Source organism: Micrasema longulum, unplaced genomic scaffold, assembly GCF_059751315.1.
Source record: "Micrasema longulum isolate JH-2025_06_02 unplaced genomic scaffold, ASM5975131v1 h1tg000183l, whole genome shotgun sequence".
Lineage (NCBI taxonomy): Eukaryota > Metazoa > Arthropoda > Insecta > Trichoptera > Brachycentridae > Micrasema > Micrasema longulum.
Genome location: NW_028277388.1, coordinates 50,377 through 67,426, shown reverse-complemented (window position 1 = coordinate 67,426; position 17,050 = coordinate 50,377). Strand labels below are relative to the sequence as shown.

The following is a 17,050-nucleotide window of genomic DNA, read 5'->3' as shown; positions in this document are numbered from 1 at the left end:
CGAATTGTATGAATTACATAATCCATAATCATCAAACCTTTTAAATATAAAATGCAATATATCTCCATCATCTGTTACATGAAGGCAATCAGCAGTGGCGGCTATGCCTTATGTTCATTGGGTCAATGACCCCCCAAAATTTGCTACCAATAAAATAAAAAATCTTTGCACCTATTATAAAGAAAGTATATAATATAATGTAATTAGGTTTTATAATGTAAAAAAAAAATCAGCTATAAAATATATAAGTAATAAGTACCTATTAATACGCATATTTTACTTAATATATTATTACTCGTATATCGAATGCTATACAGAAAAAATACCTTACGTAAATCCGCGCTACACATTTCTCTGCGCGGGTCAATTCCTAAAATGTCCCAAAACTAATTTCTTGTCTCTAAAGTTTTGCATGGGAAAGAAAGAGATGAAACGTACCCTCGTTCTAGAAGATTCTTGCTCAAATCACACGAACGCGGGACAGTGTCCAATGTGAGATAAACAATACGAATGAAATAAGGTTAGAACGAGATAAATAATATTGTTATCGGCGTGAACAAGATAAGAATGATGATTATATTCCTATGCATTTCACATGCCTACACTAAAAAATAACGAATTCTTAATGGAAATGATTAATATGAGCTAATATTTTCTCTTCACTTTGGAGTATGTGCCAGCCTATCAAGAGCTCGTAATATTTTACAAGATTGAAATGATCTTTGTAAATTATTGTTATTATTTTGTTCACTCTCATGTAATAAATTATTTAACTATCAGAAAACAAAGAAAATTGGTTTTATTTACAAAAAGTTGCATAAAACTTTGTTTAATATTCAGTAATTATCTAATATAAATTAATAGTTACTACGTGGGCGGGCGGCTGTGGTCTGATAAAAATTGAGGTAATTATACGATTTAGCTATTTAAAACGCCGTTTTCCTTTCAAAATTGTGCCCTTAAAAAATAAATATTAGACAAATACAATTATTTTTCAAGGTATATTTAGTTATAAAATACATATACTAATCTGCGTAATCTGATTAGTAAAGTATTTATATTTTAAATACGTAAAATTATTTAGTATGCTTTTTTCAAAATATACCGTAAACAATAATTATTTTTGTCCAATGTTGGTTTAATTTAATATTTCAAAATGATTCTTATTTTACCCTAACGGGGTTTTCAAAATTATAAATAAAATGTAATATTTTGTGCATTTGTGTATCATATTGTGACTGCCTCCATATGAATGTATTTTTATTGGTACTTTATTGTAAAAATTATTGTGAAATATACATGTACCTATTTAGTAAAAAAAATGACCCCCCCATTTTTAACCCCTTCAGCCGTCACGGGTCATCAGTCTTACGCTTCAGGTGCTAGTCTAGGAACAGTGAATTGCTTCAGCGAACACCACCTTATAAACGTATATTTACTGTTGACTCTCCTAGGAAATGAACCCAGAACCTCAAGACTGGCGGGTGAACGCGCCAGCCACTACACTACGAGGCGGAATTTTCCCGAATCGTTTTTCTTTTTTCAAGATTTTCACCCGAGAGCAGTCATCGAGTCAATAACGCTCGTCCGGGATTCTGGTTCTATTCCTCAAACGTAACTGTATTCTTCATCGGCCCGGATTCAGAAAATAACATTACATAGATAAAACCCCTTATAGTTGAAATGAAGTATTTGTCTACAAAGAAAAATTGTCTGTTATATGTTATTTTAATTCAAAATATTTAAGCTACAAAATCAAGGAAAATGATTAAAAGTTAGAACATTTGTGAATTAACTGTGATTTTTGTAAAGCTTCATTTAAATCAACTGGTTTTTTTTAATCATGCATGTTCAAACATAGGCAGAATAGTGAATGTTACAAGACGTGTAAAGTGATCACCTACCAATCAATGATGTATCATGTGTCCTATAAATGCCAAGATTTCATACATCTCGTTCAACTGTTATAATCATCATCTCCTTATCCGTAACCAGTGGTGCATAAGATACTGCATTAGGATTTAAATTGCAGGATCTATAGATCGTTTTTATTACATGGAAAGTAAGGTGATCAGTCTTACGCGTAGGTGCCAGTCAGGGAACAATGAAATTTTGCAGCATCGAACTATCTTAAAACGAATATTTCACGTCCACTCTATCAGGAATCGAACCTAGGACCTCAAGCATAGTAGACCAATGCGCCAACCACCACACTAAGAACCGAACTGATCTCCACTTGATGTCGTAAGAGGTAATTTTTTTTAATGTTGTAAACAATAATAAAAATAATGTGTCCTCACTGGTAATCGTGCCGAAGACGCATAATAATGTTTTTTTTTACATGTAAGAATATACGAGTACAAAGAAGACGGCCTCCGAAGTGTAGTGGTTAGGATGCTTCAGTCACGCACGGAAGATTCCAGGTTTGATTCCCGGTGAGAAAACCAAAATTTAAATGTGATTTTTTCAAGCCTGGGTGTTTTATCTGTACTCTGATTCATCACCGTAATTAGGCAAAAAAAAATATTAAAAAAAAAAAGAGACAGAGAGTACTTACAAAGTAAAACAAACACAGACTTACAGTTATAAACGCTACGTATTTATGTTTATATTACATTTCTGTAAATCTAACATTTATAATTAATATCATAAAACGCATAAACACGAACAAAAACATAACATAAACTATAAGCTTGTGGAGCAGGTGATTCAATATTGGTTTGAGCGAATGAGACAATCCATCTTACTTCTACCATCCGTTTTTTATGGCCTTTTTGAACATTTTCTCGTTACTAATTGTTTTAACGGACAGTGGAAGTAGGTTTTAGATTTACATAGCATAATACTCAAAATCCTTTTGCCCGAAAGTGGTATTAGTTTGTATTTGTTAAAGTTGCCTTTGTGTTGAGGATCTAGTGATTATATTATTTGTGTGCGTTGTATTGTCGGGGTTATGCCTGTCGTTGGAGTAAGAATAGTTTTCGAATATGTAAGTGAGTATTGTTTTAGCGTATAATTGCTTTGGCGTCAAAGTTGTGATTTGTGGAATATTTCTTCAGTTGATGTCGGTATCAGGACTCTTAATAGAGATTTATGTATTTAAAAAAATATGGTTGTGTTTGTTACCTACTAAACGTCGGGTTATGTCAACTGCCTAGTAGGTTCCACATAAATTGCTAAATATTTATCCGCGTTGATATCGTTCCGTAAAAATCGTCTCGTGAGAACGTTTTTTACTTCACGCTCGTTTTGGATAAATCTTCAGACTAACATGGTGTGTATAATGCACAGATAGAGTAAAAGATTGTACTTACAGTTTCATGATCTTTCATTAATACAAAAGATACAATATATAAACTTGACTAAACTTAATATAATAGAGAATAAAAATAATTAAAAATACCTCAAGGAATCTAATTTGTAAAACGTAAAATAAAGCAGTTAAGAAAAAGTATGAAATCGTAACAATTAAAATTAAATCAAGTTTTTGTCTAAAGAACGTGTGTCACCGAATACAGCCAAAACTCTTCTCTCGTGTCCGTCGCTCGGACCTGGCGCGCGACGTCGCGTGTATCGTCTATAGTGTTGCCACAAAAATATATATTTAAAAAAGAGAAGTACTTGAGTTCTTATTTAAATATTAAGACCATTTCCTAAATACAGTGCTACTTACCTTTTTCCTCTGATTCTTGAGATGTAGGATCGCCCTTCTTTGGGGGTGGTAAAGTGAGGCGCTCCTGTATACCATTCCTAGGAAGAAACTTAATACCAAAAGTCCCGTCACAGCCTGTAATCCCAGCCTCCACCCGAGTTTCCTGTGAACAATACATTTGATTAACATTCAGATATTAAATTAATTACATTCTAACTCAATTATTGTGCAGATACTTCATACTGTGTTTTGAGTGTTAGCAAAAGTTATTTCCGTTTTTTTCTAAATGAAGAGAACATGAGAACTTAACAAAAAAAATTACAACAAATTAGTTCATTCTATTTATTTGTTTCCAATTTTATTCCCCTATTAAACGCAAACAGAAAGTGGTGTCAGAAATTCTCACTTTCGTCTACTTGACATTCCATCAAATAAAATCATATATGTAACGCAGAGACAACATCTTGTAGAGCAGAAAAAAATGTTTTTAATAACGTATAACCTTTACCATATTGTTTTACTTTTGATGCTGATTTTTAAATTTGAAAAAATAAATAAACACAAATTAATTTAACACTATACAGAATTTAAAAAATAATTTATGATCTCGATTTCCAATCATTTTTGTAACTTTTTGGCTGTCTGATTTACGATTAAGGGAATAATTTCACAAAAGAATAAAAAAACATATTCTATGTGCGAAAGGGTGTGTTATGTGCGAATGGTCAAAATTTGGTGTGTATCTCAATGTGTGTGTAGGATCAGATAAGAATGGTAATCGGATTGAAACATTGATTTTGAAAAATATTAAAAAAACACAGAGGTGAAGGACACCTTTGAGGAAAGAGATTAAGTATAAATAGTTTAAGGCCTATGACCTGTTGTGGTTGGATGATAGCTTTAAACACTGTAATATTCACTATTCACTATTCTACCTATGCCGATGTTCAGATATTTTTATTTCGTCAATGATTCCATCTATCAAATTCAGAGAATACCTTATAGTTAATATTTATTTCCCAAAGGTCTTCTTCATGTCTATTGAAATACATGCCAATCTTAAAAACTCCTCAGGGGATAAAGTCCATTCCTCAAGAGTAATAATTCGCTACAGCTGTAGAGACGCTATTTCGCTCTATTTCAGAGAACAAATGCGTGGCAAATTTTTGGTTTGGTTTTTGGTTTAACAACAGACGTGTAACGGACGGTTTGTCGCTGCGCTTGCGATTCTTAACCTGCGGCCCATTGTTTTGCTATAAATTCAGGTAATTTCGTGATTGTTAATCCTAAAATGATTTTGTCCGTATAGGCGGCTCTAAAGCGGTAGCGTCTTAATATTCTGTGGTCTATAAAAAATGGACACCATTGTGAAAAAAATGGTTAATATTAGTTCTAACACAGCACTCACAAAACTTGTAAAAAATAAAATAGTAATCGAAAGTGATAATAGTTATTTTACTGTTTTATCAATTAAAAGTATGTTTGTTCAATGGATACAAAATCAATAATGACATTAATAATTTTTATCCTTCACAAGGGCTGCATTCCCAAAAATGCATAAATATACATACAAAAAATTGGAAGGACCCTATTTTTTTGTTCATAAAAAAGTTTATTTTTGAATGTTTACAAACAACATTTGTTTTTTATGGGTCCCAATCAGATTATTTCCCTAAATTCCTCATAATTTATACCCATTTGTTTCTTTTTACTGGATATTTGGTAGTACTAAAATAATATTAAGTGACATTCTATACATTTTTAAAAATGGCATTTCTAAATAAAGTGTACCCCTGCTGGTGAGAAGAGCAGAGTTTGACATTTGCTAAAAGAATTCTACATTTAAAAATTAATTACTGATTTAAAGTTTTGGAATTCAACCATAAACAAGTACCTAGGTACGTACTAAAATGTAATATTTGAAAATGAATTGTTTTATATTCTGAATCATAAACAAATATCAAGATACCTATTTACCAAAAAGAAATTTACAACATATTTTTTACATTTATCTGAACGGTTTTCACACGATTCCACGACACAACCAAGCATTTCGGTTTCGGATTAAATGTCAAGCTCACGTTGAATTCCAGCTGGCGGTTAAAGAACGACTAAATACATGTAGGGCAGGACTGAGCGATTGGGCATGAGTTAAGTGTCCTAATTATAGAGGGCTCAAGGTGTATCTTACACTATAGATATTTACCGTTGGCGTGTCCCTATTGTTTTTTTTGATGAATTGTTTAGTATGAGAACTAGAATTATCCTAAAACGTATAAAAGCACCCAGTTTTTTGGGGGCACAATATACAAATATGATAACTATTTTTCAAAAAGGAACAAAAAAAATAAATATATATTTTGATACTTTGTATAAAAAAAATATTAAGAATCGGTTCAGTGCTAAGGCGCGAAAAACGGGAAAACGAAACGTCGATTTGTCTATTTTAGTTAGGCATAAAAGGTCCGACATGCAATTGTCTTTTTCACACAGTATCAGGGAGGCGTTTGTAAGACAGTGACAGAAAAACAATGTTCAAATACCCATTTACCACATTCCCTGTCCCGCATATCCTCACAACCTATGTATTCCAAAACACAAAAATAATAATGTTTTTGTATATATTAAATTTGAACTAAATAAAATAATTCATGTTAAACATTCGATTGTGTTCATTTAATCCATATAAGAGTATATACTTAAATCTAGCCATAGTGAAGCATCGTCGGGTTCAGCTCGTTATATATAAAGCTGAATGTTTGAAAATAGGTATTTTATGGAGCGTTATCAAACAAACTTCATTTCGAAAGATATTTAATGTGAATAAAGTATTTTAATGAATGTAGAATTCCGTAAGAGAACCCATGTCACTTTTTCTGTTCTGATGAACACAAAGATGGGGTAATCATGTTTGAAAGAGATCTACATTTTTGTATAATGTGACGCACCCCAGCATGAAAAAATATAAGGTACATATTTCGAAAAGTATTCCATGCATATGATTTTCATTTGTTTACCTCCGAAAATTCGGAAAACATTCGCAAAAGCATTTTTAAAATTACTATCTAGTAACTCAGATTTCTGAGCATTGCCTTTTTATTAGGTTTCGATTCAATTCCTAAATATGTTGGTCAACACGAAGATGTTTATTTTCTGATAGTTTTAAGCATTCCCCTTGTTATTATTATTATTATTATCATTATTATTTATATTTTTATTCGTTATAGGCAGGCAGCCTTTGCTGATGCGCCTATATCTCGTGTACTGGATTTTTTCTGCGTTCTTTTTCCTTCAAAAAAGCATTCAAATTGTTTTAGAACTGGTTGACCGAAATGAAATGGACAACTTGTCAATTTATTCCAGTCTGAAACTACCCTGCTAAAAAAGGAAGTTTTTCTTTTGATTGAGGTGGAATTGGAGACGATAGAACTTACAGTTATGACACCATTTATTTGTATTGGGATTTAATTTATACATCTCATGTGATAGTAATTATTGAGAATCTTACAAGTTTGTATCAAGTCCCATTTCTTCCATCGTTCTTTCAATGATGTAAGTGCTTTTAATCTACCGTAGTAAGGCATCCTTTTGAGTAATCCTTTGTAAGGTAAAAACTAATATCTCAATAAAAAAACATGTAAGAATACTGCATACCCACAGTAGTAAAATATCACGATTTTTTTTTACATTTTTAAAGTAATACGCTGGCTTAGAATTAAAATATTGTATGCCTCCCTGATACTATGTAAAAAAGACAACTGCACGTTGGACTGATTATGCGTAACTAAAATCGACGAAAAATGTCCACACCCCAAAACTGAACCGATTTTGTTTTTACTGTTGAGAATGAGTATCAAAATGAAATTTTCGGTGTCGGTACATTTTAGGTTTTTTAAAATGATTTATCCTATTTGAATACCGTACGCCAGAAGATGGCAGATACAACTGGGCGCTTTTATTGCGTTTTGGATGGTCCTATCTCCTATAAAAAAACAATTTATCAAGCAATACTATAGATATACGGCAGCGATAAATATATCTATAGAGTGTAAAAAAAGTACTGTTCTAGTGCCGTGATATCGGGAGAACGTACGGGTATACTTTTGTATGAAGAAAAGTCAGGCAGTGTTTTCTCTTAATATAACTAGATTATTTATAACGCCTCTCTGCGTATGCGTATGTTTGAATCTTTATGTCGTTTCAATTTCTGTCATTTATATATGATGTGGGCGTCCTATGTAAAAATCCGTATGCGAAAACGTGTGGCGCTCTATTATGATTTTTCGTGAAGAAGAAATCCTTTTAAGGTTAAATCTAGTACCTACCTACATGTCTACACAGATTTGGACATAGACCAAAAATTTTACACAAAGTACATAAAGCTAATGTATTTTCATGATTATGTTAGTTTTTATTGCTTATTATGTTTAAGACGGCAATTAGGTTAATTAGATTAATTACGTTTTTATTATGTTTAAATATTTATGTTTAATAACTAATTTAAGGCATATTTCACTTATTGTAAAATAATACAAACATTGTAAAATTATTAACAAATAAATAAAATAAAAGCTTAAAAAAACGTATGTTTCTATTTTACCGTTTTTGCATAGTTTAATTGAACGTAGTTATGCAGAAGGTAGCCAGTCCACAATTTTGAAAAAATGAGATATTGGTGTTTTCGAATTCAGGAAGGTCAATTCTATGTTCTGTTTAAAACAGCCAGGCCTCTTTCATACAAAAACTGCAATAATCACCTTCTGAAAATTTCACGATGTCAAAATGTAACGAAAATGAATGTCACCTCATACATTAAAAATTTGTATAAGGTTTCATTCGATTTTAGATTTGGCTGTCATTAAAATCATTAAATCTGGTCAAATATACAATTCAATTCTTTTTTGTATTATAAAAAAAACCGTATGCATTTTATTTATCATTTTCCATAGTTTAAAACATTCCAACTGTTGGGTAAATTTGATTACTCACTCTTTTCACATAAGTGCTATTATCTCTGTTCCATTTTTCTAAAGCTGGCTGTTTTCTGCATAACTACGTTTAATCGTTAGAATAAATAATTATCCTGCTACTAGTATGTTTCTAACTTTTAATATTTACTGCATTTCAGGATTCAGGTCTTTAACTTCACAAAAATTAACACATGGAAGAATTGAAAAAATACGGGTATTCAAACATAGGCAAAGTGGTGAATGTTACACAGTGTGTAAAGTGGCCACTGAAACTAGTTATAGGAGTAAATCTAAATATTGTAAGCACTAGGCACCATAGTTAATATATATTTATTATTAATACATTTATTTTTCTATTCAGTCCATTCAATAACGGCAAACGCATTTCCTTATAAAACATACAGGTACAATTGAAATAAAATACAACTCAAGAAAATTAAAGCTAGGATAAAAAAATAAATACTGCCTCAAGACAAAAGAAGGTCTATCTTAGTGATAGTTTAAATCTAAAAACAATTTAATTCAAGAATTTAACATTTTTATCGTTTATATTTTATTAAGTATTTGTTCAATTAAAAAAAATAATTTTCAAATTTTTCGATAGGCTAATAAATTGCTAGAGGTAACATTTCCACCATTTAACCATGCATACCTTTGTTTTTTTTTTATTTTGTCTGTATCACCAAGTTTATTATGGCAAATAAAATTCTATTATTAATGTTATTAATGACAGATCATAAGGCCTGTAAATGCCTTGACTACCACATTTCCATCTCTGGAATGTTCTTAATTTCTTTTGTAATACGTTAATTAACTGCGTTCTTTATTACCTCCTACCGCCCCCTTTAATGCCTTCAGCGCCCACAAGGGGGTGTTATCGCCCACTTTAAGAAATACTGCTTCATATACTAGTATGTTACAAAAACTATTCTCAAATAAATGAACGTGTGTTGTTAAATAATTAATAAAATAATCCCGGTAATAGAATCTGTGATGTATGATGTTTTCTGGATCCTTTGCGGTCAGAAAACAACATTGAGGCGATCGTGGCTAGCGATAGGAACCTTTCTATTCCACAAGGGATGAATCAGGCATAAGTATGCCCCGGGGAAAAGTTAAAGGCCCCTTGCCCTAGGCGTGGGGCTATATAACATTACTTATCGCCATAACTCGACCAGCGTACAGTACAGCATAGTGGTCATTATGGGCCAGTGTTTTGTGCGAACAATAGTAATTATTGACATTTGGCCGTGCTTATAATACTAAAATCGACCTATTTTAAAAGAAAATAATTCCTTCAGTTATACTGACGTTATTTTTTTCTTAGGGGTAAGTAAAAAGGTATTATAAAATTCTACACACGCCTGATCTTAGTATTATTCTACATTTCATGTTTTAGGTTTTTTTACGTTCATGCATCTTGTTGATTTTTTACAAGGTTAAATGAAGAATAGATTTTTATAACGCCTAGTCTTTCAGGACTGTTCGCGTCCTATGTTAACGTTTTGCAATTTTTTATTTGTTCATTTTTTATACATAACAACACCAAATCAGTTATTTATTAATATCATTTTAAATTTAAGATTTGCGAATCCGAAGAATCTTTGGTTTTTTTTTTCTATATATTTTCTCAGATATCAAATACTGATTTGAGCCTACGTATTTATTTATGTTACTGACAAAACCGGGTAATTATTTGTCTTATTGCTTAGGGCATTTTTAACCACTCGTTTGAAAATGTTCTAATAAAACTAAACAAATGTCCAATGTTGTAAAAAAAGTACGTATTACGTATTAAGGACATTAATTTTTTTTAATTTTATTTATTTTAACAATAAAATAGCATAGTTTAATTGAAAGTTTACATGGGATACAAGACTTGATATAGCTCTCTTATTTATTTAAATTATGAAGTTGTATTTATCGTAATATTCAAATGGACATTTTCATTTCGGATTTGGAGAGTAAAATTAGTATCAATATCCTGGATTTTTACATAAAAAATATTTATTCTTACTACGCGAAAAATAATTATACGAATGAAGGTCTTGCCAATACCACAATTAATCTGCTTTACTGTATAAGAAAGATCACGAGAATAGAATTTATAGCAAGGAAAAGGCGCTGTACTGTGGCTGGTGTTTGTGTGAAAAAGACATGAACAAAGGAGAAATTTGTTCAATCAGTCGGTTATTGGCAGTAGGTAAGAGTGCGTTAGTTATATAACCGGCGCATTTATGATTTTGAATTTATTTTGCTATAATAAGTCTAAATTATATTATAATTTTTGTAAATTATGGACACTAAATTATTTAACAGCATATCTTCATTAACAAATTACAACAGGGATGGAGAATACCTTAAAGGAGGAGATATGGAAGTCTAGATATTTACAGGGCTTATGACCTGTCATTGGCTGGTTTAAGTGGCCACTTTACACACTGTAAAATTCACCATTTTGCCAATTTTTGAACATCCATATTTCTTTGATTCTTCCATTTGCTGATTTTAGTGAAGTTAAAGAGCTGAAACCTTTATTGTTGTGAAGAGATTCATCTGACTGAATTATTTCACATACTAGGCAACGCCTGAAAACAATTTTCCAATTTTTAAACTTCTTCTTGGACCAGTTGGTGTCATTACAATTTTTTGAGTTTGTTCAAATGTTTGTAGACAAAATGGAAGAATTGAAGAAAATGGATGTTCCAACATAGGCAACATGGTGAATGTTACACAGTGTGTAAAGTGGCCTCTTAAACCAGCCAATGACAGATCATAAGCTGTAAGCTGTGTTGTAATTTGTTAATCTTAATGACAGCCGAGAGGGTAGAATCCAGTATTTTATACACAAACATTTGGACAAATTAAAAAATTGCATATCGCCATGTTTTTTATTCAAATATCTAAACTTCAGAATTGTCTGTATTTTGCACAATGTTACATCTGAATGGGGAAGACGAAATAAATTATTGTTCAATATTTCAAAATGCTCAGTTATGTCTTTCACCAGGGCCCACAAAACGCTATTCTCCCGCTATAGAATGAATGACCAGAATCTTATGCGGATTGCGAAGGTTAAAGATCTAGGCATCACTTTTGTGAGTTCCCTGACATTTCATGATCAGATCGAAACAGTTTGTAGTAGTTCATTGAAGATGTTAGGATTCGTCTTGCGTACTGCTAGGGTTTTTGGTAGTACACGAGTACTGAGAATTCTTTATAACTCGTTGGTGCGAAGTAGACTCGAGAGTGGCTCGATGATTTGGGGACCGTGTGAGTTGAAGTACTCTCTTATGGTGGAGAGGGTTCAGAAGAAATTTCTTCGGTTTCTCTAGATGAGGGAGTGCGAATATTATCCATGGCTTTATCCCACTGAGTTCCTCCAGGGTATGCTTGGTTACAGCAGTTTGAAGACTAGAAGGAATGTGTATTTAACAACGTACTTCTTTCGATTGTTGCGCGGTATTATTGACAACCCTGAAATTATGCGGAGCATTAGCTTTTATGTTCCTGATAATTACCTTAGACAGCGTCAACATAGACTGTTTCACATTCCAATATACAGGACCAACCTGCCAATGGTTATGCCTGTTGGAAGGGGTATCTCTATGTTGAACAATATCACTTTGGACATTGATATTTTTCATGTCTCTGAGGGAGTTTTTCGTTACAAGATTCTCTTACTTTTTTAACATTTTATTCTTTGGATATTATGTATACTAATGTGTTTTTTTTACATATACCTAATTTTACCTAATTATTTCTATATGTATGAATTAAGATATTTTATTTTGTAATGTACATATATATGAATAAATAAATGATGAAAAATGATGATAAATCACCGCGTGTAAAAGGATTTTGAAGCACAGCCTTTCAAGAGTTAAGTTCTAAAATATTTCTGTGTTTGAATTTTGCTCAACTTCTTGTAGTGTTTCTTGCACCCTGTGAAATTAGTACAAGATATTTTTTGTAGAATTTCTCATATTTTGACGAAGTTTGCAAGGGTGTTTACATAGATATAAACTTAGATTAATTTGCCACGTTGTAACGAGTATTTAGTCGTGAGTCAATCTGTGAATCTACGTCGTGAATAACTTATGATCATTACGTAAGAAAGGGTAAACTAATCCACTTTTGTGTATATGATATTTGAGATATTACTAGTGTCTAATGTCTACCATCTATCTGATATCTCATGGGCATATAAATACATTATATCATTCCAAGTATCAATGTAAGGGGTCTACTAAGAAATGTACCAATATCACACAGTTAAGCTTCCCATGGCGTGCCACTGATAAAATTAAGTAATGGGTGTCTCTAAAGTCCATCAAATTTTCCCGCTAACTTTTAAAATTATTTTTATTTTGACTTATATGTACTTATAATAATATATGGTATACCGCTAGCTCAAAGCGAAGTACGATAAACCCTAAATTTTATATTTTCATATACACACGCAGATATGTAAATAAATTAATGTTTATAAATAATAAAATATTAAAGTTAGATATAATTTTTATATTTGGATAATTTATATGGCGCCATTTTTGTAAATATCATCTCCAGGGCGCTGTACAATAAATCAATATCCAAAGTGAATTGCCGATTGGGATTCTAGTTACCGTTTTACAATTATGTTCCATTTAATCAGGCGAGAGTGCAAATTTGAGTCAAGTATAATTAATAAGATTAAGAAAGGGTCTCTGAGATGGTTTGGTCACGTAAAACGAATGGACTAAGAAAGAATGGTTAATTAGTACATATGGCGAAAATGAACGGCAACGTGAGACGAGGATGACCAAGGAAGACGTGGCACGACCAGATAAAACAAAATCTTAAGTCTGGTCATGTCAAAAGCAGACAGAACCCAAGGGCATGTATGACAAGAAGTATGAATGTGGAAGAAGCTAGGAATGTATGCCAGGATAGACGTGTGTGGTGGTCTATTCTCTCTGCCTACCCCTACGGGGAAATGGCGTGATGGTAGTAGTAGTAGTAGTAGTAAATTTTAACAGATAGGAGTTAGATTATAACAAGTCTTGCAGCTGATGATCGCATGGACGGTTGAAATTCTGAACCCCATTTACAAAATTAAATATTTGATAGTTGATAATATTTACATACGGAAGCTAGATTACTAATCGTCTTCCAGCTACAAAACGCATGGGCGAATGGAATTCTAGTAACTTACAAAAGATAACTATCACATATTACGAACACTGATTAAAATATATGGAATGGATTGGGAATAATCAAATACATTTTCAAAATCAATATGGATATTGTGGAGAAATAATTTCATACATAAATGTAAAAAAGAAATAAAAAAAAATACGTTCGTAGAAAAACGCGACGTGTTTGACCTTGGTTGTTGTGACGTCAAGATTCGTGATATTGTTCTACACAAATTTCAATGGCTAGGAGCAAATAAATATGAATCGTGACGTCTTAGGGGCGTGGCCAATGGAATGATCGTTTTTGTGGGAATTCAAAATTACAAATTGAAAAGTATTTTTTATGCTACTAATAATAGGTTTTTTTACTGGACCGTATTTCATAGACCTTTATTGCTTTAAAAATGTAAAAAAAGTAATATTTCACTATTATATCAATAATTTTACAAAAAATACACATTGTGCAGAGTACATAATTTGACAAGTTTTCATGATAAAAAGTAAACCATAAAAACTAAATAATTAAATCACCGTTACAAAATTATGGTAAAAAATAAACCCTTCTTAAATGTTCTCTATTTCTGTTGTATTTTTTTTTTATTATAGCTCCCAGGGGGTGAAAGCCAGTCTTTTGTCTACAAACGTTTAAGCAAACTCAAAATACTGAAGTCAAAAAGATCCTTAGGTAGTTTATGTGGCCACCTAACACACTGTGTAACATTTATCATTTTGTCTATGTTTGAACATCCATATACCTTTGATTATTCAATAGAGATAATTGATGTTCAAGCACAGGCAGAATGGTGAATGAAAAATCGGGTTGTGGTCCTGTGGCTAGTGTCTCGGACTCACGGACCAAAGGTCTGTAGTTCGAATCCCACTCTACCCCAACTTAATTCCATTTTCTAATTGTGAGTTATTTACAACTCGTTGAAAATGACCCTCAAAACGCAAATATTTATTTTGACAAAAATAAAAAAAATGTAACACAGTGTGTAGTGACCACTAAAACCAGCCAATGGCAGGTCGTAAATCATAAAAATGTTAAGGCTTACAAATTTCTCTCTCAAAATATTCTCCGTCTCTGTTGTAATATGGTGATCTTAATGACTCAATAGTAAGTGAAATCCGGTCCTCGTCTACAAACATTTGAACAAACTCAAAATGTCGTTGAATTATATAATATTTATCAAAATAAATTGTGAAGGAAATGGAATATTAGATTAATTTTTTAATTAAATTCTATTGATCTTGTTGGGGAACCCCATAGTTGTATTTTATGTACATACACCGAGAGACGTAGCCAGTTGAAATGGATTAAACTCATTAGATTGATTGAACCGTCTACTACAAATAATCGGAAAGGATGCAAAACATCATCTCCTTAGAGATTTCTTTTAGGAAATAGATGGAAATTAATTTTATCGAAGAAAATGTAAGGGATTAATAAAAAACCTCAAACCTTTTTATAAAGAAGATACAAAATACGCATGCAAAAACATTGTTCAGTCAAGTAACTGATACTAAAGTTTTAGTTTTACAAACTCAAGAAACCTAAGTAACAAAATACAAAATCTACAATTTTAACAAAATGCATAAATTATTTTACATTTTCAAGCTACGTGGAACGACGGAATAAAACAAAAAAAAAAGAATTAACTAACATTTTGTTTGTTGTAAGTATTCGATTAAAAGAAAGCAGAATATATTTCTTATGATAACATCAACCCTGATGGTGGACACTGTCAATGCAAATACAATAATTTTCTCTTCTTTTCCACATCTGCTTCTAAGTGGAGCATGTGGACATCACCAGTTGCCCAGAAAAAGCTTTTATTTACATACAAAATACGCGAGATAAAAGTGTTGTCTACGGCAGCGAGAGTGGCTCAGAATAGCACTGCAGGAGTGCTATTCTGAGCCAGTCTCGCCTCCTCCCACGTCAATAGTTCCGCCAAATAAAGTCGAAAGATCGTCATCGACGGCCTTCCAGGACGGCGTGAGCCCACAGGTTTAAACAACAGATAGTTTGAGTTGAGGTTCTCTTGAGACATGCGTAGCACGTGTGCAAGCAAGGTCCACCGCCGCATCTTCAAGACGCTAGTTATGAGAGGCTGCTGCGTCCGTTCTCGGAATTCAATGATAGTTTTAAATCAACCCACCTTTTGCCTAATATTCTACTCAAGAACTTACTCTCAAAACTCAGAAGTTTGGTGTTCTGAGTTTTGGTAAGGTGTATCCATATAGGAGTATTGGCTTTATACAAGAGTTAAATAATTAGTATTTCCTTTTGACCGAGTATAGACTAGAGTTCCAGACAACACGCATCATGTTTAAAGTTGCTCCAGCAATTCCTAGGCGGGTAGCGAGCTCTTTGTGCACGCTTTAATCCTCAGTTATGTGAACTGCCATGTATTTAAAGCTGTTAACTTTCTCAATTCTCCGTCCATTATTATAGAGAGATACAATTATACAAGTACATATAATAAAAAAATATTAAACATTTTAGGTGGTAATGAAAGTCTCTAAGATCTTTTTTTTTTTTAAATGATCGTACAAAACACAAAAAAAACATTTTCTTGAAACTCAGTTTCTGAAGAAAAGTCTTTGCTCATATCGAAAATCCTTATATTTATTCCTTAAGACTTGCAGTGTACACAGTATTTTATTTTCAATACATTTTTAAAATACTAATATGTATATTAACATGTTGTTTTTTTAAAAATGATTACTTACAATGTTTGTAGAATAAGTAAATTTATTTTTGTAAATGCCCGCTAGGCGTATTGTGATATAAAATGAAATAAAGGAACAATGTTTCACATTTCCTATATTTAATAAGATTTTCTAATGCTTTGCTAATTAGTGATAGAAAATAATAACGTTAAAAGGAAAAAATTCATAAATGGTATTAAATTTGTTATTTTTATCTATGGAGTACTATTTTTCAAATAATTATATTACGTCTTAAATAGCAATATTATAAATAACGTATATAAAAACATGTGTTCTATCATATTAGTTGCTTGTTTTTTGGGAAAAATGGTTGTCTAATATATTGATAATAAACGAAACAAAAATTGAATGAATATTGCACCTTAGTAAACAAAATAATTCAACTCGACTTTTGACATTCACGTATTCAAGATTTAATATGATTGTGTAGGAGTGCGAAAATTTTGTATAAATTCAATTTTGAATATTTATCAAATCCAATATAATAAACGCCGAGGAGTCGAGTTACTATC

The 17,050-nt window shown here is 31.9% G+C and overlaps 1 protein-coding gene across 1 annotated transcript in view; it reads right to left on the bottom strand.

The window, feature by feature from the left end:
* LOC148283877 (monocarboxylate transporter 8-like) overlaps window positions 1-17,050 on the bottom strand; it is a 44,274-nt gene that overhangs the window by 15,312 nt on the left and 11,912 nt on the right. Inside the window, 1 exon segment of the mRNA XM_088243037.1 lies at window positions 3,674-3,815. Coding sequence (XP_088099163.1) covers window positions 3,674-3,815 — 142 coding nt within the window.